General features: G+C 39.3%; 1 protein-coding gene across 24 annotated transcripts in view; it reads left to right on the top strand.

Moving 5' to 3' along the window:
* RBMS3 (RNA binding motif single stranded interacting protein 3) overlaps nt 1–24,786 on the top strand; it is a gene marked incomplete at its 3' end in the record, with an annotated part of 702,635 nt that overhangs the window by 654,868 nt on the left and 22,981 nt on the right. For all 24 annotated transcript variants that reach the window (XM_080580036.1, XM_080580033.1, XM_080580013.1 and 21 more), the window contains one exon: nt 8,215–8,325. In XM_080580036.1, the coding sequence (XP_080436162.1) occupies nt 8,215–8,325 (111 nt within the window). The remainder of the gene's footprint in view (nt 1–8,214; nt 8,326–24,786) is intronic.

Below are 24,786 nucleotides of genomic sequence, written 5' to 3' on the forward strand. Positions count from 1 at the left end.
CTGTTAAAAACAATAAAAATGTTTTTATAAATACATAAACAAGAAAAGGAGGACTAAGGAGAATCCCCATCCTTTGTTGGATGTGAGGGGAAACATAGTGACAAGAGATGAGGAAAAGGCTGAGGTACTTAATGCTTTCTTTGCCTCAGTCTTTAGCAGCAAAACCAGTTGTTCTCCAGGTACTCATCCCCCTGAGCTGGCAGATGGGGACAGGGAGCAGAATGAAGCCCTCATAATCCACAAGGAAATGGTTAGTAATCTGCTACTCCACTTAGAGATATGCAAGTCTAAGGGGCCAGATAGGATCCACCTGAGGGTACTGAGGAAGCTGGTGGCAGTGCTCACTAAGCCGCTTTCCATCATTTATCAGCAGTCCTGGCTAGCAGGGGAGGTCCCTGTCAAGTGGCAGCTAGCAAATGTGATGCCCATCTACAAGAAGGGCTGGAAGGAGGATCTGGGAAACTACAGGCCTGTCAGTCTGACCTCAGTGCCAGGGTAACTCACGGAGCAGATTATCTTGAGTGCCAACATGGAGCACCTGAAAGGCAATCAAGTGATCAGGCCTAGTCAGCATGGGTTTATGAAAGACAGGTCCTACTTGATGCACCTGGTCTCCTACGACAAGGTGACCTGCTCAGTGGATGAGGGTAAGGCTGTGGATGTAGCCTGGAGAAAAGGAGGCTCAGGGGAGACCTCATCATGCTCTACAATTACCTTAAAGGAGGCTATAGCGAGGTGAGGATTAGTCTCTTCTCCCAGGCACCAAGTGATAAGACAAGAGGAAATGGCCTTAAGTTGTACCAGGGGAGGTTTAGGTCAGATGTTAGGAAAAATTTCTTCACTGAAAGGGTTGTGAAGTATTGGAACAGGCTACCTAGGGAAGTGGTTGAGTCACCATCCCTGGAGGTCTTCAAAAAACATCTAGATATAGAGCTTAGTGACGTGGTTTAACGGTGCTTTGCAGTGCTAGGTTAAAGGTTGGACAAGACGATCTTATAGATCTTTCCAAACTAAGTGATTCTATGATTCTGTGATTCAAAAACCAGTGTCAAATAACTAACCCAATAGCCTCGGTGAGTGTAATACAAATGGTGATACCACTTTTTTTCCTATATAAAATTATATGGTGTATATGTATACACAGATATGTATATAGATAAAATATTAGAGAATGCAAATATAGCATTCTTTTTGAAAGATTTTTTTTAACCTATTAAGACAAGAAATTGAAAATTTAGGCTAAACACCAATGCTGACTTATGTTTTAATTGTGCTGTTTAATAATTTACATTTTGCACCTTGTTAGAACAAAGATGTGCCATCAAGTCAGTTTTCGCACGTGGTTATAGGCATGAAGGGTTAGAACACAGCAGAACAGCTCAGAGAGGAAATCTATTCGGATTTCACTTTAATAGATGAAACTCCATTCTAATCCTGAGAAAAACTAGTCTACAGCAAAGTGACTCCTGATTCCATGTCAGCTACTGGAAAACAGTGGTTGAAGGAATTAGTCCACATCAGAAAATATGCTTAAAAGCATAAACAGGGTGGAATTGCCAAGCACAACGCTTTGGCATGTGTCACACACTAATTAGGTATAGATCAGGAGTTCTGTGCAGGAAATAAAGATCTGTTTTTGTTAATAGCGTTGAGGTTTTGAAATCTGTACTTATTTTGACGTGGAATAAAATGATTTGTGTGTGTGTGTGAAATCTGACAGTGGGAAGGAGAGAAGATTTGTTCTGCATGCTCCAGTGGTTAGGGTAAATCACAGCCTCTGTGTTTCCTCTGTCGGCAGGGGATGCTAAGCCTTATATGAGCATTGTGAGGATATTTTTGTTAACGATAACTGTTCTTGAAAGAGCAAAAGCACTATTGCATGGATATACAAAACCAGCATAGAGCTACGTGCACTTATAAACTGAAGGATAGGAAGAAAGCAAAAGAAATGTGTTCCCCTTTAGAGTGGATCAGAAGAGGGTCCGTGAGCTGTCTATAGCCTTTCTGCATGTTCCAGCTCTCGCTGGAGCAAAGGCCCACTGCGGCAGCTCATGCCCTACCTGCAACAGGCCCCTTCATGTTAAGGGGACCCCATTTTTTTCAGGCAAGTAGCACCAGTAACTTTATTTTATTCCTGTGGCAAATTGGAGAAGGGTGTTAAAACTACTGTTTCCCTCACAGTATAAAGGGAACACTTGAGCTTTTGGTCCAGCCTGTGTGTGTAGATGATAAGAGCAAAGGTATAGCACAGGGCTATCAAATTGTGCATCAGAGACCCTGCAGTAATTCAATTATATTTTCCCTTCATAAATACTGTACTTTTCTTCAACGGACTTTCTCTTGAGATCTTATTTTGGGTAGAAAGATTTAAGTCACCATGTGAAAGTCACTTTAGACACTGAGTGATGTGGGCAACTGTTTGCAACAGAAATGTTCTCTCTACTTTTTTTTTTTAAAAAAAAAAAACTTCTTTTGCATTGACAGACAGCTATATGCTATGAAAATTATTGGTTTTTCTGCTCTGGTAGAAACATCAGCTACTGACAGTATCATAGTGGTGTGCCGTACATTTGTTAACTGGTAGCAATACAGTTGTAGGTATTGCTTTATTGCACACGGTTGCTGATATAAAATATTTTCTATTACATCAACAACTTCTTTCATTTCTGGGTGCTCCCAATCCAATATTCTTTTAATCTGCATCTATACATACAGGCTAGTATCTGTATAATATCAAAATCTGTGTTTCAAAGTAAGAGACAGGACAGATAGCTACAAGCAAGAAAGACAATGGGGAAAAACACTTGAGAACGTTGACTATTGTTGTAGGAAAGATGAAGCATACGAAAGGGTCATCTTTGTTCTTTATTTACAGATCTTACGATACTTAATCCTTTAGGACAAGTTACGTCTTGGAAGTAATTCTCTTTTACTTATGACACAATTCTAGCTGAAGAAAGAAGTTCTCAAACATACAGAGAAAAAATAAAAATAAGCATCGGAAGCAAATATGTCAATTTTTCTGAAGAAATTTGACTAAAATATGAAGGTGATGTCGGATAAGAATTTGAATTTAAGCCTGAAATTAGAAATATTACAATACAAGGTTGTGGTTTAGTATTTGTCACAGAAACAGTACTCAGTTGGTGAAGGTCTACAGGAACATTTGCCCATTCCGAAGTTAAAGCTGCTTTGAATTCAATGCAGTAATTGTGCTTCCTTGTTCGTTTACCCCATTTTTAGCAAGCCTTTAAATTCAACAGTGCAGTGCAATGAAACCAAATCCTAAGCTTTACAGAATATAGATTATTGACCGATCTTCCTCATTATACTCAGATAATAATTTTATCTCTGATCATTCAGTAAATGCCAAAGCAATTGGTAACTTTTCATTGAGAAAGAGGAAAAAGTATAAAAATAAGTTCTCTTTGATTTTTAAATACAATAGGTATTTATGGCATATCAACAAGTATCACAGCAAAGGTGATGATAAAGGGCAGAGAGGATTTCACAGCTACCTTTGGTCTCCCTACTGTAGTAATGAAAGGCTGGTCATTTAACAGCCAGTTCAGAGCACTTCATGGCTTGCTGCAATGACAAGGGGACTGACTATGTTTTCTGCTGCCTGTAAGAGCAGCCCAGTCTAGACTGAGCAGTAAACCAATAGAAATATGGCTGTCGTTTATTCTGTATGCAGAGAGAGTGCATCTATCTGCAAAAAAAAATGTATGCATGTTGGGTTTTTTCATATTAATTCTTGATAGACAAGTCTGATCTGATAAGTATGAGGAAAGTCATCCTTTCAGTCAGTTTAATAAAACCCCAAGAAACAACATGTTCTTGATAACATAAAGACATTAACTTTGTAGTATGGTAATAACTTTTTCAAATGGAATGACCTGGTGGTTATATGACTGCACAGTGTGTCTCTGAAATAATTTGAAAAGTAAGTTTGCTGCTGTAATGCTTATTGGCTTCACATTGTCCAGTATTTACAAGGTAGAATTTATGTTTAACTTGTTAGAACTTCCTAAATAAAGAAAAAGTAAATTTTAAAATAAGCAGATGCTTACCGTAAGCTTCAAAAACTATTTATTCAGCTGGTATTTGTGCCTTAAATCCAATATCAGTATGAGAACACTGGAGTGAAGCAGAAGCCTTTAATACAGTTCATTATTCTAGAAAGCTGGGACTAACTAATCCTTCCTCCCACTGGCCCCCAAGTGCATCACTCAACTAGTGAACTCTGTCTTCCTAAAGCCCCTAATACACTTTTTGTATTTGATGTCCCTTTCCCAGCCTTCAAGGCTCATAAGGTGGCATGTGTCACTGCATCAATATAAACTTTATTTCTACTGATGTCTTTTGGTATTGGCAAGTACTTCAGGATAGTTCACTTAATATAATAAACAGGCTGTATTTAGTTTTCTTCCTGTGGTTTCAGTTTGTTACCATACAGGAAGAGTACACTGCTTGTAGTTGTTAAAAGCAGGCATCTGTCTTTGCAAGTGATAAACTAGGAAATACACAGAAATAAATATATTCTTTTTTTTTCTTTTTTTCTTTTTTTTTTTTTTATGAAAGGTATGTCCACAGAGCTTACAGCAAGTCCTTACAAATGAAGTGCAGGGGAATCTAAGTCTATACGTCACTGAAATTATCTTGGGTTTATTGCAGTGTTGCAAAAATCTTGTTTTCTTCTGTGTCATTAGTTCATTACCATTTGACCTATTAATCTTAATTTCTTTTTAAGCCAGTATGGCATTGACAGAATTGTTTGACAAATCATATGCCAAGAATGTCTTGCCAAATTTCAAAGGCATTATAGTAACCAGTTTCTTGCAGGAATTGTGAAAAATTTAATCATTTTGAGGCAACAGGGCAGACCTAAGTAACTGGCAGGCCAACTACTTGCTTTGGCAATGAGAGTGGCAAAAACTTCATCATAATTTTTCCTGCAGGTTTTTCAACTAAGCTTGGCCTTCAGTAGTATTATGCCATGCTCATATGTCTCTTTATAAAGCTCACAAACTCAGTAAAATCAGACATCCAAGCAGATGAAGATGAAAAGTATGTTTGCTGCAGCCTTTGCCAGTAACCAAGCGGACTTTTATCAGCAACTACCTATTATAAACTGCAAAGAATCAAATTACTTTTAATATGATGGTAATATCTGATGCAAGACATCATTGTGTTCTTCAGATAAATAAGTTGAATATGGACGGACATGACAGCATGTATTATGAAACACATTATGGTCTGGAGACTGGGTGTCGCCCTAACAACCAGACGATATTTCCTTAATTAAGTATAATTTTTTCCCTACGTGATCACAAGAGGATTCTGCAAACTCTGTTGAATTAATGGACTGGCAAATGCATGTAATTCTCTGCTCTAGGTAACTGTCAGCTTCAAACACATTAAGCTGTCTCATGAAAGCTGCAAATCCCTGATTTGTTGTCCCAACTCTTTTTCCTAACATCTTAAACAGTGTATATTTAGAGACCAGAATATATACATTTTCTATTTAAAAGTAGTATATATAGTATATTTGAGTAATTTTTTTGTCCTTGATGTATTTTATCTCCAGTCCCTATTTTAGTGAATAGTTTATTTGCAAAACTCTCTTGCTTACTAGTTACTGAAAAACATCTTCTATCAGATTTTTCCACTGTGTGTCTGATCCTTGTGTTTGCTACACTAAATCATAAGACTTTCTTCACAACTGCTCTTCCTTCATTTTCAGATTCCTGAATTTATACACAGAAATAGCTTTCAGTCTGCCACATTTGTAATCACATCAAGTTTCTCCAACCATACCTGTGCAATAAACATCTTTAAAAAGACTAGTAGCTATTTTAAGGCTTTGGGAGATCCTAAATTAATTGCAGCCACTACTGCCGGCAGTGCAGGGCTGCATGAAGCTGTGGTGTGGCTGTGACTTTGTGCTTATCCCATCACACACCACAGTGTGGTCTGTGCTGAAGCCTCTGAGGCAATTGTCCGTCTCTAAGCCAAAGGAGAAAGCTGCTTGTAGAGGGAACTGAAAACTGTTTTTCAGTTGACAAACTTGGTTTAAGCACTTATGGTTTGGTACAGTAAAAATGTTTTGTGGTGTGGGTCGTTCTAAGCATAATGCTCATGATTTCTTATCGTAACCAAAGTTCAGGTGGATGTCCAAGTCCCGGGGCCCTGTCAGGCTGTGTGCTCCTCTGCAAGTGCAGCCCTGGTATCCCAGATCACTGAATTTTGAACATATCTTTCCTTGGGCATGGTGCTAATTCAGACACTTGCACTGACAACGTGGTGAATGCAGAACGGACTGAGTGAGTGTATGTCCCACAGAGCAGATATCAGACTTCCAGGAAAAGGGCAGATTTTTCAGCAAAAAGAGAGAAGCAGCATGAAAGAAAAGAATGACGTGAGGAGGAAAGAACATTTTTAATAGTATATTAACCCCACTATGCTGAAAGAAATTTGGGGGTGAAAGTTTGTGACTGTCTTGATTTGCAAGGACCCCTGCTAGCAAAGGAGGTCAGCACAGTGGTAGCTCATTAGAATGAGTTAATCTGTGGGTTAATCACTGTAATTGCTGCAAACCAGCACAAATTAGTATAGCAAAGAAAGATGCAAAAGTATTCACAAGTGTTGCAAGTTTGATACTTGCACATTGATTGGCTTGTTTTATACTTATTTATTTGGAAACATGACAGATAGCCTCCATTGAAGATATTCTTGGTAATTTGCCAAATTTCTCTAGGGACTGTTGTCAGTGCAAGAAGTGTAATCCAGTATGTGACATGAAACAAATGTGTATGTATTTTGTATGCTGAGGCATTACAAAGAGGACTGACCAAGCTGAACCTACCTCCTCTTCATCTTTGCATGCAAGTAACGAGTTCACGGAGACTGCAAAATCTCAGTTTCTCAGATAGGATGTGCATAGACAAAATATTACTGGGAGGTGAGAAAAAAAAATCAATTGGTACTTCCCCCAGCATTGGTTGTTGTTGTTATCATTGTTTATTTTTAATATGCTACTGAAAATTTGAAAGCTTTTGGTTCATCTGGTGCTTGGCATGGCAGCCACATAGGTCTACATAAATGTGAGATATATACTTAAGAGGTGTGCTATGTTTTTTTGGAACTGGTTTATTTTAGATTCCTGTTTACAAGTGGATTTTATCAGCAATCTCAAAGAAAAAGTGTCAGTTTTCCTTGTTGTGAAAAATGGATTCATCCACCTTTTCCCATGTTTTTTAATGTGGTGATTCTGTGTACAAATTTCCAACGTGTTCACACAAGTATGCACAAAGTAGAGCTATTCTATATGATGAAATAGCTGAAATTACCTCCTTATTTCTCAATCTGCAAGAGAAGGAGCAGACCACCCTGTTTCTGACTGACTTTTTCCAACTGATACAGGAAATAGCATTTTACACCTTAGAACTGAGGAAAATCAGCTCTTCACTAAGGCATGAGTTTACTGATCTGGGACCCTGAGGAGTGGGAGAGCAAAAAATGAGGAATATGAATGACAAAGAAGCTTTGTCCAAAGCTCTGGCATGCCTTTTGTTTAATTTTTGTTTAAAGTCTTGTTCTTGCTTTAGTTCATATGCTATTTGTTATTAATGTCTTTGTTTTTCATGAGGAGAAGAAAAATGCTTTTAAATGCTGTGTATGTGTTTTAAATGGGTGTCACTACCACCCTCGCTGTCAATAGCTAGTCTTACTCAATCAGCTATAAAATGTTATGAGTAAGAGTTCTTAATTGAGACTGGAAAAATCCAAGACAATTACCATAATAGGTTGAAGGTCTCAGAGACGGAACGTTTTAGAAGTCGGAGAAAACTGGGGACATATGTGTTCTGTCTGTAAGATTGTTCTATATAGGATATGGAAAAATATAAACGACGGGCATTTTGCAATGTACAGTAGCATTCATCATAGAAAGAACATATGTATTTGTTTGTCAGAAGTAATGAGGTAAAAAATGACACTTAATTGGAACTGACATAAAATGGCCTCATTAGTAGTACAAATAATATATGCGTGTAGCTTGGTTGTCAATGGGAACAAAACATATTTTCTCTGACAGATATATTAGTCTCTTTTAAGATTCATGTCAAGTTTTCAGCCAGGTTCACTCACTAAGAGAATGCTGCTTTTTCTTTTAAGGCAAAATGTTGAAGTGTAAATGATATGTGTTTGTAGGGTGCTGTGATAACACCAACAATGGACCACACTATGTCAATGCAGCCAGCAAGCATGATGGGCCCTCTGACCCAACAGATGAACCACCTTTCCTTGGGCACAACAGGAACGGTAAGATCATAGATTATACTATTTACTCTATATTTTGCAAAATGTTAATTGATTACTGAGTTTCTCAAGGCCTTTTCTTATTCCTGAGATTTCAGTCCGTCAATGCTTGGTAGTTTAATATTGCTGTGTTTTTATTTATTTATTTATTTAGTTTCTCTGTGTCCAAAGATGTCTGGCCCTGTTCAGGTGAACATATCAGTTTCTTTTATCATGACTCAGACACGATGTCCTACACAAACAATATCCCATATTGCTACCTCACGCAAACGTGTATCTATACATTTCTACAACCATCATACAGTCACCATTAGGTATTATAAGGAACAGAACTGATTAAGTAGTAAAACAGTAGGTCAACAGAAGTTTCTCTGTACTTAGCAGGAATTATCTGTACTAATCCGTATGTGAATATGGAAGTACTCCCCTAATTATTATTTTTTTTAATGCAAAATTGCTTTCTTGTGCATTAAGAAAGTTTTATACTGCTGGAAAATGGGAGTTCTGTCTTTGTGATAGGATCTGGCACTCACTTTTAACCCATAGCAGACAGCAATACATAGTTTGCTCGAGGCTCCAAAATGTGATTTTGGGTCAAGGTCAGCTGTGTTTCCAGTAAATTATATTTAAACATGCATATTTCAACAGTTATTTTCTCTTTAAGCTGTGTAAGTCAGACTCAGTTAACTACTCCAGAGTCAGAGAAAGGCAAAAAATAGTCTTAATAAAAATTATTAAAACTCTCTGAAACTTTACTAAAATATTTTAGTAATACCAGCAGTCTATATACAATATACAGTCATTTACTATGTGAATGTGTGCATACTGCATGTACATATATATTTTTAGAAAAACACTGGCATAAATGTTATACGTCTTTAAGCACATTCTGCGTAATAATTAGGTGAAAGGTCTATTATGTACTTAAAAATTGTTTCTTCTATTTCACCACTGTGCTGCTCAAAGGGTTGCAGTAAATGGGGCTACATCTGGCTGGCGGATGGTCACTAAGGTGTTCCCTAGGGCTCAAGTCTAGGGCCAGTCCTGTTCAACATTTTTATCAGTGACCTGGATGCATGACTGGAGTGCATCCTCAGCAAGTTTGCCAATGATAGGAAACTGGGAGGTGCTGTTTTCTCCCTGGAAGGACAAGAGGCCTTGCAGGGGGATCTAGATAGATTGGAGCACTGGGCGATTAGCAACGGCATGAAGTTCAAGAAGGGAAAGTGCCGGGTTCTGCACCTGGGAGAGTGTAATGCCTGACACAGGCACAGACTGGGAGACGAGTGGCTGGAGAGCAGCTCAACAGAAAGGGATCTGGGGGTGCAGGTCGACAGCAGGCTCAACGTGAGCCTGCAAGGTGCCCTGGCAGCCAAGAGGGCAAACTGCGTTTTGGGGTGCATGAAACGCAGCACAGCCAGCTGGTCAGGAGAGGTGATTCTCCTGCTATATTTAGTGTTGTGGCCTCATCTTTAATATTATACACAGTTCTGGGCTCCACAATATAAAAAGGATGTCAAGGTGCTTGAATGCATCCAAAGGAGGGCAACAAAGCTGGTAACAGGGCTGGAAGGCATGTCCTGTGGACATCTGAGTTGTCAGTCTGGAGAAGAGGACGCCAAGAGGCAACCTCATGGCTCTCTGCAGCTTTCTGAGGAAGTGCCGATCTCTGCTCCCTGGTCACCGAGAACAGGCCATGAAAGAACATCTCAAAGCTGCGTCAGGGGAGGTTCAGACTGCACATGAGGAAAAATTTCTTTACCATGAGGGTGGTCAAGCATGGAAACAGGCTGCCTAGCCAGGTGGCTGATGCCTCATGCCTGTCAGTGTTCAAGAGGCATTTGTATAATGCCCTTAATAACATGCTTATTATTGGTTAGCCCTGAAGTGTTCAGGCATTCCTTTTTTTTTCTGTTCTACTTGATGCTCATCTATAGGAACAGTTTTTCCAAGTATTTTTGTTGCTGAATAAGGTACTTTATAAAGCTACATCTTAACAAAGATACGTAATCCACTCTGTTAAGTCTTCTCTTCCTGTTCCTATGTTCTCCTTCTCCCTCTCCTTTCCCTCTTTCTTATCCGTTGAATTTAATTCTAACTTTAATGTCTTCTTCCCCCTTAAAAAAAAAAAAAGCAGCTGTTGAGATCTGAGACTTCTGTATTTATTTCTGAGAAATCTTTAATATGGTGGTTCGTTGTTTATTCCTGTTATTTAAAATGTTTCATTCAGTAATCAAAAGAAGTTGGAATTACATCTAAAAGTTAATATCAGCATTTTTCCCCTCTGAACAGATTAAATTGTAGGAAATACTATGACTAGTGAGAATTTCTGCGTAATTACCGTCATTCAAATGTATGTTTAAAAATTTAGACAAGGAAATGGAAAATGAATTCTGGTGGTGCTGCTGGGCAGTTCCTATGAATTTTTCCTTCTGTTTGTCATTTTCATTTCCATGACTCTTGCAGACATTAAGTCTCCTGGTCTTGTTTTCTCAATCTTAGTGTGAGCTAGGAAATTCCTAGCTAATGTTCTCTTCAGACTTGAAACCATTATTACTATACTCATAACAAAGCCATTGTAAATGTAGATGTTTCTTATTTGGGGAGGCACAAGAAGGACTCTCAAAGGCATGACTGATCTAGTGGGTGATAAGAAGGTCCCGGATTTATTTTCCTGTAACTGAAAGTAAAGAAAATCCTTTATTTTCCTAGCTCTTTACACTGTCCTGTCTTTCAAGGTCACAGCATTCCCTGACAACTTCTTGAAATACATGCAGTGGTGTACCATATAAGCCTATGTTTGTTATCTTTAAAAATCTTAACTCTTTTATGGAAAACTTCAAGAGTAGATGATTGATGGGTGTTACAATATCCACAGGCTTTTCATAAATCTCAGTTGACACCCTGTTTTGTTGCATACAGGATTTCTCTTTGGTATAACCGCCAACAGCACCATATTCAGTTAAAGTCCTCATGCAAGCAATATAATCATGGAGCTCCTCAGGAATTCCTCCTGTCAGGAATTAAAGGGAGAACTTCAGGATTTTGGCTGCCAATAGCAATTTTGCTGAATATATTTATCCTGACTTGAAATTGAATCTTACTAGCATGGCCTGTTCCAGAAAAAATAAATAAATAAAAAAAATAAAAAATGTGTGGAACAAATGGACAACCTATTTAGAGATATGATTGATTTAGAGATATTTTTACTTCATTTATTCTGAAGCCTGAATTTCGATCCAGGGAGAGGAGCAATAAGAGCATAACGCCATGACAAATTGAGCCAAGTCCAAAAAATGCTTCTGCGAGTACCTCAGCAGGACTAAGTTTTATGGGAGATATAAGACATAAACTATACATTTCTGTTATGAGCATATTTTTTAATTTTATTCTTTAAAACTGTGCAACGGGGCACCATAAAGAACCACCAGCTATCTTTCAAGAAGCCAGCCAGATTTTTTTCAACAAACAAGCCAAACAGTCACAAACAATTTTGCTCAGTGTCAGCTGTAACTCTGTCCCAATTTAATTTAAAAGCTTTGCAGTATGCAAAGCGGTTTTTATTAAAAAGCTTTCACACATTTACTTCCTTAGAAAAGCCATTCTGCTAATTAACATATCATATTTTTCAGCCAAAACAGACCTCTGTGGTCACTTAAGTGAGAATTGACTTCAAACCCACTTCTAAACTTGCCCATTTCAGGATGAGTGCTGGGTTTCTAAAATATTGCTTCAACAGAAAATCCATTCTCTAGTGAGTAAGCTAGAGAAACAGCATAAAGGCCTTTGCATGCCTCATATCTTGTGGGAATTACTCTGGCCTTTGATGCTCTCTGAAAGATTCAAGTCCAGGTTGGAGCCATTCCAGAGGGGGAGACCCTTCACAGTGAAGCATTCTTTAGGCCTTTGGTGAGGAGAGTTACCTGAGTAAGAGCGGGCTCTGCCAATTTCAGACTTGACACCAAAAACTGGATTTAAGTCTTGATCTCTCAGCCCTGAATCACATGCTAAAACTCCACGGGAATTCAGGGGGCAGTCCCTTTCATCTCTCATGCACTTGATTATTTAAATAGTGGGCCACAGGTGGCATTTCTGGCTAAATGCTGGCAAGGCTGCTAACTTACATCAGGGAACATCCATTTCAGCAGCCAAAATTGAATAGTTTTCCTGCAGCCCCACTCTCACAGCCTTCCGCTATGGGAAGCCTTCAGTCACTGGCCCCAAAAAGCACAAAGAATTTTGTTTAGGAAACCATTTGCCATGAGCAGGAATAAAAAGTTTTCTTCCTCTCTAAAACTCCAAAGAATGCATATTTATTTTATTTTATTATCTATTTGAACATTTTTACCCCATCTAATTATCTGTTATTGAATTGCCTGTGTAAAATCAGGCATTGCTGCTACACTGAGCACTCCTAATCAGGAGGATGCACTAAGCTATCAAGATGTCAGACCAAGAGAAAAATTGCAAATCCATCTTTACTTGATCTCACCATCCACCTCACAAAAATGTACATCCGCGGTAGATATTGCAGCCCAAAGGATGCTAGGATGCTGTACGGTACAGGGGTAAGGGAGGAGGTAATGGACTGCAGTTTGTGGCAACTCCACCCCCTATTCCTATGGCATCTCCCAGTTACTGTGCTTTGTGCTTCATTCACCAAGAACATAATTCCTTTCTGCCTATATGAAAATCAAATTGATTTCTGCCAGTGAAAATACAGTTTGCATTACTGATGAATTGGGAGGCAAGCATGCTGCTCTGATCACCTCCCTGAATCTGCCTGAAATCTGGAGTTAAGCAGGAAATCTGCCAGAGGGGCAATTTCTGCCTTATTTATATGTGTTTTCCATACATACCTCTTCACTCAAGAAGAGCAGAAAGCATTTACACTGGTGGGCTGGCTGTGGGCAAATAAGTAAAGAAAAGCTAAACTTAAATTATGTCAAGATTGCATCAAAAAGGCAATAACTCTGAATATTCTGATTAAGTCTGACAATCCAGCCTCAGCTCCTACAATTGTACTAAAATGAAATTTTAATGCCCAGGGGCATAATGCAAAGACAGATAGCCAGTTTTAACCTTGAAATTTTTCTTTTGTTTACTAGTTTATTATTATGTATTATTGTAAGTCTTGCTTTTCCTATGTAATATTCATCTACAATTAGTTCAACTATTAAAAAAAGGTACCATACAGGGAGGATAGGCTGAGCGAGCCAGTATGGGTAGCTTTGAAACAGCAATATTAGTATGTGTTTAATAATGTATGGAGGCTGGAATTGTTCCATCATCAGCTTGTCATTCAAAATGTTTCCGATACAGCCATTGATCTGACATCTGTTCCATGGTTTAATAAAGTTGTGATTGATGGCTTGAGTGGATATAATACAAAAACCTTTAGAAATATAAAAACCGAGCCATCTGATCACTGCTTTCAGTCCCTGTTGCTCAGCTCCTTTTTACGGCAGCACATACACATTTGGCCATCAGCAGCAATAATCCACCTCTTCAATGGAAAGAAGATTTGCTGTATTCTTTCTCCTCCACTGTGTATTCCTGAAGGAAGTTTTCTGTTCTGCACTTGCCCGTTACAGGTTTCTCTCCCATCCCTGCTGTTAGCATCCATTTCAGATACCGCTTCGGTTCCAGTTTCCTCCAACAGATTGAGGCAGCCTTTGTTAGTCCTCCTTGGCAGAGGTGTAATTCCAGCTTTTTCACTCTCTCTTTCAGAACTGCCTCAGTGTAGTCATGTTTCATCCTAAACCTTTGAGGCCCACACCAGTGCGAAAATGGGTTGAAGCCAGTTTCTTTTAGTAAAACTGCTAGCTCAACTGTGCTGCTTAATCGTTCTTTACGCTTGCAGACAGTTCACTCAGTTTTCAGATTCTAATTTGGAAACATAATAGGCAACTTACAAAATAGGCTCTTCATTGCACTTTTTAAATATCAACAACAAAAAAAATGTTTAATTTTTCTGGATACCCCTGTATTAAAAATGCAGTTCAGGTAGAGGAACTGCAGTGATGCAATATGGGATTCTGCTGAAACTGCAAACCACGGTAACTCAGCTTTCCTGGTCTATAGCATCAACAGAAATCTCTCAATGGAATAACAGGCTTGTTATGCTAGTACATCAGTCTTATCTTTCACTTTGTTAGTTCTTTTTGTTGCCAGTGGAGCTTGATGATATCTCCAGAACCCTTCAATGGAACAACAAGCTTGTTATAAGTTTTTTATCTTCTATTTCCTTTGGATACTCCATGGTCACCAGTGGTTTAAAATGTCACCTAAAGGCCTCAGCAGAATAACTGCTTTGTTAGATAGGGTTGTGTGGGTTTTTTGTTTTGGTTTGGTTTTAATCTGCAGTTCTATTTGCACGTACTGCAGCTACATGGAGCTGAAACACCGTCGCATTCCCTTGATGTTCAGAGCCTTGTTACAAAAAGCACTGTCTGTTATTCTAACCGTCTGTCGCAGGGTCCCCGGAGAGTTACGGGGGGAAAGTTTCTTTGCAGTCTTGTGCCTTTCACATTGTTAGGTGTTAATCTTGAAGCTCTTTCATTTTACTTATTGACTGTTTGTGTGGAAAATATTGGACTGAACCCATTGCAAATGCGGTTAGCATAGTTCAAACTGCTTGAACTGAATCCCTGACCATTTACTCAGCCAAGGTCCAGGTCAAGTGCAAGTGATTAACACAATTGAGCAATCTGTGGCAGGAGATTCATTTAAGGAGGAATTATTCTGGGAATTATTGGGAATGAGAGAACAGCAAAAGCATTGTTGAGGTTTGTAAATAACAATACCTCCCCCCCACCCCCCCCATCTTTAAAGACAGTCTCCATTTGCCTGATACATAGAACTGTAGAATAGCTTGGGTTGGAAGGGACCTTAAAGATCATCCAGTTCCAAACTCCCTGCCATGGGCAGGGACACCTCCCACTACATTAGGTTACTCAGGGCCCCATCCAGCCTGGCCTTGAACACCTCCAGAGATGGGGCATCCACAGCTTCTCTGGGCAACCTCACCGCCCTCTGAGTAAAGAATTTCCTCCTAACATCTGATCTAAATCTCACCTCTGTTAGTTTAAAACCATTACCCCATGTCCTATCACTATCTGCCTGTACAGAAAGTTGCTCTCTATCTTTTCAATAATTCCCCTTTAAGTACCAGAAGGCCGCAGTGAGGTCTGCCTGGAGCCTTCTCTTCTCCAGGCTGAACATCCCCAGGTCCCTCAGCCTGTTTTCATAGGAGAGGTGCTCCAGCCCTCTGATCATCTTCATGGCCCTCCTCTGGACTCAGTCCACCAGGTCCACATCTTTCTTGTGCCAGGAGCTCCAGACCTGGATGCAGCACTCCAGATGGGGCCTCACGAGGGCAGAGCAGAGGGGCACAATCCCCTCTCTCGCCCTGCCGGCCACTCTTCTGTTGATGCAGCCCAGGATGCAGTTGGCCTTTGGGGCTCCAAGCACACACTGCTGGCTCGTGTCGAGCTTTTCGTCCAGCAGAATCCCCAAGTCCTTCACCACAGGGCTGCTCTCAATGAGTTCTTCTCCCAGTCTGTCCTCATGTCTGGGATTGCCCCGGCCCAGGTGCAGCACCTTGCACTTGGACTTGTCGAACCTCATTTAGGTTCACGTGAGATGACTTCTGAAGCTTGTCCAGGCCCCTTTGAGAACTGAGCCGATCAGCCCTCACGTCTTCCTAAGCAGCTGTCTCAGCATGGATTCCACAGTCAGCATTTGACCATAGTTGTGCTTAGATGGTATTTTTCAATAAGTAGAATTTATTAAATGCTTTTTCTGTAGCGTTCCCACTTCTCTTCTGAGCACAGCTTTATTTTCCCACCATTTGTCAGTAGTGGCTTAGTGTTTGCTGTTATGTGCAAGTGCGCCTACCTGTGATGCCACAGGCAGAGAAGGGAAATGCAGAAGTGGAGTAAACACAGATGCAGGGAATTCCATTTTCTGTTCAAGCAGCCCTTCCTATGAGCCGAGTGGGCTAGTAGGTTGTGTTTTGTTAAATTTTACCTCTAAATAAAATTTCCACAAATGAACGAGTGCTTTTGCTGAGGACTCCTCATCTCTCCGTGAGGTGTCAGCTGCTGACTCAAAGCAACATTGGCCCAGATTCCCTTTCAGAGAAGGATCCCAGCTCCCTGACTGGGGTGATAAAAAGTTAAAACAAAGGAGCGGTGATGAAACAGCAAAGCAAAAAGTACCAGCCAAAAGGGCCATAACTAATATTACTTCATTTTCATCATCAGACAAATGCAATTCATAGAATTTATTTGCTGCTGACTTCATGTCTCTGAACTAGAATATTTAGAGGCTGGTTTCACCAGTGTTTCTTACATATGGCAATTGCATTCTCTTCTGTGATTTCCAGAAGTGCCACCTGGTGATACTTTGAGAGGGCAATGATTAGGTAGCTTAAAGCTGCCTCTTCCAAAGCAGTTTGTTATTGAGTGATAGCCTTGCACTGTGTATAAAGTGAACTTTTTTATTCTGCAATAGTCAATAGAAACTGAAAGGCATAAAACCTATGGTATCTGGCATTACAGGGAGTGGTATGCAGCATGTCACCAGAAGACTCACCTTTAGTCATACTCCCAAAACTTGTTCATATGTTTTCTCAGGATGAATCAAGAATGTGAACTCATTTTGCTAGCTCCTAGTAGGTCATTTTCTAAAAGCTTTGAATGTTAAAAAGAAAACAAAAGTGTATAAACGATGTATGTTCATGTGAAATTGCATTGATACCACAAATAATATGGGAGGTCTGGGGGAGAGAAGATTTGTTTAGTTAAATTTTATTTGGTTTTAGTGATTTGGATAATATTTAGCTGAAATAGGCTCTTTATTAACAGAAAGGAAAGTAGAAAAGAAGAAAAAATAATAGGTTAAAAAAAATGACAATAATTCTAGGTTTGTAACATTCTGCCACATCTGCAACTGACAAATGCAACAAAAGGTGGAAAACAAAATGTCTAAATGTCAGGTCTGTCATCTGTATTTTCTTGATGTGTTTCTCTTTTGTAAATGTGTTTTCAGTTTTGTAATCAAGGACATAACTCTTTGCCTTATTAGGATGAAAGTTCTTTTTGTTTCCTTGTCTGTATTTAAAGTAGACTCAGGTGAGTCTGGCAGAAACGATGAATATGACTTCCCAGAGAAGTGATAAATTCAAATTATCAGTGGTGCAAGAAAATCCTATGGGGCCTCTGTAGTCCGAGAAAAGTTTGACGATCTTAGAGAGGTGAGGTTTGTTCTGCTAAAGTGTGATAATGTGAAAGGCAAGAAGTGTCTCCCAGAGGTGGTGCTTCCACAGTTCTCCTCTGCCAAGAGCTGGGAAACACTCCTGTAGTCATGTCTCTGCAAAGTACAGGTACATGACAACTGAGCTGTAAGCACAACTGTAAGTCCTGAATCCTTGAAGGGGTTACATCCTCAACTAGAAAGAGCAACATGACAAATTACATGGAAGAGTGACTACCGTTTGCTTAGCACTGTTGCAGTCCTTCATATAATACCAGTTCTGTCTGAGATGAGGTACTTGAATTATAGCAACATCAATCACAGACATTGTAAACTCTAGAAAGAAAAAAAGGGCATGAAGGTGATAGGCAACAGTAGCATACAACACAGTGTAGGTAGGTATGTGAAGGGCATATATGGGAAGGAGATGGTTTGAATGACACTAACAATATAAATAAGGAGCTGAAAGTAAAATTGAGAAAATGTAACTTCAATATCTTGAAGAAATCTGTGATATATCAAGGGCTAGGCTAGCCTTTGAAATGTATTTGGCAAAGGTCATCATTTGCAACATCTAGAATTCATCTGTGCCAAACACCTTAAAACGTACTGGTGGGACTTTCGGGTGTTGATACAAAAACAAAGCAGTGGCCCAACAGACTTTTTTATATCTAACCTCTGTTTTTCTTTGCAATGAAACATTGTCATTTCAGTTCAAAGTAATAAGAATAACATAATTCTTATTTTCTATTCATTTAAGTGTGAAGAATTCAGGAAGTTTTGAAAACTTCAGAAAATATTTATTGAGTATGATATATGTACAAAGACTCAGATAAGAGCTGTGCATCAAAATAACATTTCATTTTCAATCTCTGAAGTTTACGCAGTAGAGGAGTGCTGCAAGTGACCATTCACACTATTCACTCAAAAAAAAAAACCAAACTTGTTTTGAGCAGCAACCTTTGTATTACATTTCCAGTGTTATTTATTTAATTATTTATTTTTCATAAGGAAAGCTGCACTTCCAGGAGCACTAAGACTTCATGGAAACACTAGATTAGGAGTGCTGCGGTGTTTCTGAAGGTGACACAATGCCATTCCATACAGTGGAGTTGAAAGTGGGTTTAATTTGAATGATTTTCAGTGCTTTTTATATTTTAATGACAGTGGCATAAATAACACAACCTATCTGTTGGGCAAAGGCCTGGATCTGCAGATGCTCACAAAAATAACATCCCATTGAATTTCACTGGCTTTTCCTGCAGTGTATCCCATTGAACTTCAGTGCACAGTGCATTTTACAGTTAATCCGCATGACTTATCAGGTGGTTGGCAAGCTGTTAGCCCAAAGGTTTAAACTTCCTCTAAGACAAATTGCCAGTGTTTCGAGGTATCTTTCTTATTTTCATCCGGAAAGAGCAGCCTGTACAGGGTTCATTCATTTGTGAAGCAAGGTTAAATGAAGGAGCTAAAGGTATAGTCTTCATACACTGTGTAAGACGCTGGTGTCCTGTATGTATAGCCTGAAGTTCTCAAAAAAGGGTAAGCTTTGTTCAAATGATTTACAATTCCATAGGGAGCTGCTGATGGCAATAACCTCTATGCCCTCAGATGGTATTTTATTATTTGTGAGTTATGGGCGATTCTGTGTCAGTGGTACGGCACTGCAGAATCCTCTTGCTCCTAAAAGACTCAATTTGGGAGGCGAGCTCTGCTATAACTAATATTTACTATGAAACAGCTCAGTCAGCACATTTCATTAAACTGTAACAAGGGGTTTGAGAGCAGCTGCATTGAGTGAATTTGGGAGTTTGCTGAATTGAGTTGTTTTTCTAGCAAGGTAAATGAACTGTTGAGCACGGCAGATTTCTACTGTGTGGCAGATGAGAGCTGCACCATGTTGGGATGGGTCCAGGGGAGCAGTCGTATCTCAAAGAGGCACAATCCTTTTCCAGTCCCATGGAGGACTGCTCTATCCTTTGGGATTCATTAAGGCTTTTGAATGTGATAGGCACACCTGTGTGCACCCAATTTTGCCTTTTTAATTTTCGCAGGTTTTATATTGCAACAGCCAGCTTCCTAAAAGCCTAGTTTGTAAATGTCCGACTTATTGCGCATTGGCCCGTCTCAATTCCCTGTTTTCCTATGCTGAACATGTTTCTCTTGAGGATTTCCCTCAAACAAGTATAATATTTCTACGATGTAAATTGATTTCACTGGTGCAAAAATTTCATCCTGTGTTTTCTTGCCTGCCAACCAATACTGTACACAGGGTTTGCAGAATAGGCCAGATATGTTATGATTCCCCAACTGATTTTACAACCACTTTTTTGTCTCAGCCACTAAAGCACCTAACTACTCCTCTGCTCTTACATTGTTTACCATGATTCTGCTCTGCTACCAACCCTTCCCACCTAAAACACCTGCACTGGGCTCAAAAATGAATGTATTTGGTCTTACTTCAATGACCATTTTTGACAGTGCTAATTAGAGTGACAAAAATGTAATAATGAGGTAAATTGAGTATTTGGCTGTGATGCCACTCCCACAGATGTTATTGCCTGGTCTAGCCATGGAGTCCAAATTGGTGCTCAAAAATTTAGTAGCCCAATTTTATAGTAAAAACTATTCTGCTGCCTTTCTTGTAATGTGCAGTTGTTCCTGGCTAGCTATTAGTTGGGCTGATTTCCTGTAAAGATAACAGACTTTTCTAAAAAATAAAAAATAAGGTTTTTGCTAATAAACGGCTGCTTTGCCAAATTGGCCATGATTTGATTTATTTTATTTTAATGGAGGTATTCTACTTTGATATAAGAAAAAGAATATCTGTTTTCATTTATGCTTTCGAGAAGATTAGTCATATTGCACATTCACAGAGTTTATTAATAACTAGAAAATAATGTAATTGGCAACAACTCCAAATTTCCTTGATGTGTTACGGGGCACAGGGAAAGAATAGAAAAAAATTCCACTGCCTGTATGGATATTGGTTGAAAAAGGTTTCCTTCTTTTATTTATATAGCTTGTACCTGAACTATAGAGAGCAGAAGGCATCACGACATTGTCCTGAGTTTATTTTTAATATTGGGATTTTTATGTTCTTGCATACATCCTTGGATATGTGTTCCAAGGAGTGGTAATATATGATTGCAGTTACAAGTCTGGCACAGAAGTGTGAAGGGTTAGTGTCTCTGGCCTGTAATGATTCCACAGAGATTTTTGCAGACAGTTAGGCCCATTGCAAACTAAGAAATCGCAACACTGGCTGTTAGTGTGAAGGACTTCTTTTGTAACCAGTTCAGCTTGTGTAGCTGTGGAGTTCCTGTGGAATCGCTTTAACCCCATCTGCACATAGTGTACAGATTTCAGCCAAACGTCTCTTGGATAGCTGAGTGGCACTGCTAATGCAGACAGGACATTCAAGGCAAAGCCCAGACTCTCATCACGGTGGACTGCTGTAAGCTGTTCAGGCTATGGCAGCTGAACTAACTGGCACCTTTTTCTCGTTAAGAAAAGTATACATTCTACCAATTTTGGTTAGCTTTGGTTTTACTTCCTACCTCTTCAGTGTGCCTAGCATGGGAATTCATTTGATTCTTACCAAATAATCTCGTTTGAGATTTGACTCATTAACTGATAGTATCAGCAAATCCTCTGTAATAATAATGGAAAAGATCATAAACTAAAAATTTGCTGTCATCCGAATATTCTAAATTCCCGTGCCAAAATGCATCATGAATGTCAAATATATTTTGACATTTTTATTTCCTTGAGTTCAGTCACAGTATGGACAGCTGTGTCTTGGTGGTTGTGTTTTATGGCTTTAATCTTGCTCTGTTTTCATCTTCACGCTCTGTGTAGTCTTTCTCGTGATCCGTCACAACAAGCAAAAAGTTCCAGTCCTGAGGCTAGGATAACAGTTAAGCAGATGCTGTTTCAGTTCACAGTGACAATTCCTTCAAGGCCATTGGGGGATATTACTACTGGGCAGGCTGGCCAAATCCCCTCTACCCACCCACCCCCATCCTGAGATTAAATTCATTGCCCCTGAAATCAGCCACTAAGTGAGAGGAATCTGCAAATGCCCTTCTACAGCTTCATGAATAGCCAATTTTGCACTTTCTAAATGTTAACAATGCTAATATATATTTTAAAGTGAGGCTTGGGAGCTCAGTGTAACACTTATATGTCAGCAGTGATCCTTCTATGTAAAGTAAATCATGCAAAGTCCCATGGTTTTAAAGGTGCTGGTATAAATTTATTTGATAGAAAAATGGCCACTTCGTCATCTTTGTCATATTATTGGAACAGAAAATCTGCCATGCAGTTAGGACTTTCTCCATTGCAAATATTTGCACAGCACTTCATCACTTCATATCTCTCTCTTTTTTTTTTTTTTTTTAATTTGCGTAGAAGGAAAACAGAAAGGGAAGGTTTTTGCAGATCCATGAGAGGCAATGCAAAATGAAGATGTCCAGGCTTTCTGTCAGGCCATGTTCCCAAGGGTATCAAAGAACCAGAAAGGAAAACCTAGTCTAGAAATAGATACTACCGGGGCCTCTTGGGGAGAACAATTCTCTAAATGCTCTGCAGCTTTTAGACGAGGGAAGGCAGGTTGTTTTCACCCGTCCTGCTTATTTGCCTGTACAGGCCAAGGTGCAGTTGTGCAGCACTTGTTCCTTTCCACATGGATGGAGCAGAGAGATCAGAAAAGTTCACTGATAACTCCTGTTAGGACCCACATCAAATGTTTTAAATATATGCCTTTAACAAATGCTAGAGGTTGTTGGATTTCGGTTTGATAGCTGTAGATGGGCTTTCTCACCTGTGATGCTTATTTTTTTCCATGACTGTGTGTAGCATCCATGCCTCGTCACTGATGACATTTAAGGGAATCTCTCAGCATTGCCTCCTGATGCAAGGAAGGGTGAGAGATGTTTTTCAGATTCTCAGTCCCGGTGTTGCTTGTGACTATTCTGTTAAAGTAGTGTTACTACCTTTTCTTCTGTTGCCAGGTGGATCTATTTGAAGCATTCCCAAGTGTCTGCGAAGAAGCATAGAGGAAAGCCAGGTGTCCTAATAGCAATTCGGGAGAGTACAAGAGACCGTCTCTCTGTTGTCCTTATCACTTGTTATAGTTTTGCCATCATTGACAGTAATACTTCATTCATCTGTCACATCACATTCCACTTGGGAGGATGTAGTATGTTAAAATTTTTGTCAGTTTTAATATTGAGCAATGATTTATGATATTCAATGAAATTAATTTATTATAAATAATGTCTGCGGCTCTAACTGTGTGTTATGACACATTTGAAGGATCTTGTCTTCTCTTAGAACACCCATCTATTCATTTCATTTGCCATTTGGAGTATGTATCTTGTAGCATTTTCAAGCTGTAACTATGCAGCCATTTACTAAGGAATGGAAAAATGTCTCTAAACTTTGTATTTCACCTAGGTTAAAAAAAAAAAAATATCTGTAAAGCCAGTTGTGACTGAGACTTTTCTCTTTTCCCTTTTCCCAGCCTTGCCTTTCCTTATCTTGAATTTGCCCTTGGGCCAAGACTTCACCACAGTTTTGAGCTGAATGCAAGGTCTGAGAACCCCTCCCTCCCTCCCTCAGTCTGCTGCCACCCCATGGAAGCACAGCTCAACCAGGCAGCATTGTCACGCTCCTGAGGGACACAGTAATGCATTGCCTGGATGGGAGCTGACAGCGCTCTGAGAAATATGACAGTACCTCTGCCCTTGATCAGGCTTTCCATTTGAAAGTTTTCATTTTGGTAATTACATCCTTCCCAGATCATAGCTGGAGTCATTGATCATACTAATATCATTATAACTGATTCCTGTAAGTCACCTTTTAAAGACACTTTCTATGGTTTCTTTCCCCCCTATATCTTCTTCCTCTGCAGTCCTAGGATAAGACTTCTTCTGCCTACTGTTCATCTGATTGATTAGAAATGCCACATACTTCCTTTACGTACGGCCTGGTAATATACACATCACATTTCTTCCCTCGGGATCTTAATCAGAACAAGTAATGGCCTTTAGCTTTTCTCATTAGCAAAATGGAAAAGCACCATACCCAATCCATTAGAAATACAGCATTGTAATATGAGCTTATAGAAAAATGGCTGCATGCCAGCGGACATGGAGTGAGTTTACCTTAAAGGATTTTCAGAAGGAAAAAAAAAAAAAGTCACCCTTTATGCCTGGCAAGCAAACGTTTTGAGCCATAACTTATCACACCTGCCTGTCAGGCATTTTGCTGTTACTCCTTAAGTGCTGTTTGGACAGCTCTGTCATATAAAGGGCATTCATAAAGAGGAAATATGGGTGTTTGTACTTGTATTTATGTCTTCCCCAATGTTGATTCCCTCCATGGATTATCTTTCTCATATTCCATCTCTTATCAGAATTTGGGGGGGGAGGAAGGAAGTTGGGGAGATTTTGTTGTGTTTTGCTTTGTTTTGAATTTTTCACATTCTGTGAAATAAGATCAAGAACAATCATAATGGCTTACTTGTCTACCAGCTGTTTACCTGAGAGTGCTGTTATGCTTTTTTTTTTTTTAGCCCTGCTTAAAACTGTTTACAATCAGTACACCAAGAGTGAGGATGAGAGTTTTTTTCCCACTGAAATTGATTGCTTTTCACTTGGCGTGGACTTTATTAGCCCAAAGAAAAAAAACTATGTAAATTCATATCCTAATATTTGTGCTTATGTTATCCAGAACTCTAAGGAGGTGCTTAAGCACAGGTCTGTACAGATTGATAATTACATGTAATTTGAATGTATGTGAGCTGACACAGTCTCCTTTGGAAAGCCAGAACTGAAGGAATTCAAAGAACAGCCTTGGAATGCTGCAATTTCGCCAGCACTGAAACACATCTGTTTTACTGGCCCCTTCAAGCATTGCTAATGTGATTCGAGGGGGAAAAAAAAGGGTACTAAGAGCACCCATAAAGCTATATTTTAGATAATGTGTTATGTTGAATGGGTGCTCGCTTCTTCTTAAAAAACAAAAACAACTCAGGTTTCCTAGGTCTTAAGTTGCTCCCCTGTACAAAGTGGGAATCAGAGCAGAAGCATTCAGCTAGTATTCTTGATTGCTTCACTTATGGTTCATCAGCTGTGCTGATCACATTTTCCCAACAAAATAAAGTATCATCTCAGTACAAGGTAAAGAAAATAGTGCATG

The sequence above is a fragment of the Anser brachyrhynchus genome (genome assembly GCF_964034855.1).
Source record: "Anser brachyrhynchus genome assembly, chromosome: 2".
Lineage (NCBI taxonomy): Eukaryota > Metazoa > Chordata > Aves > Anseriformes > Anatidae > Anser > Anser brachyrhynchus.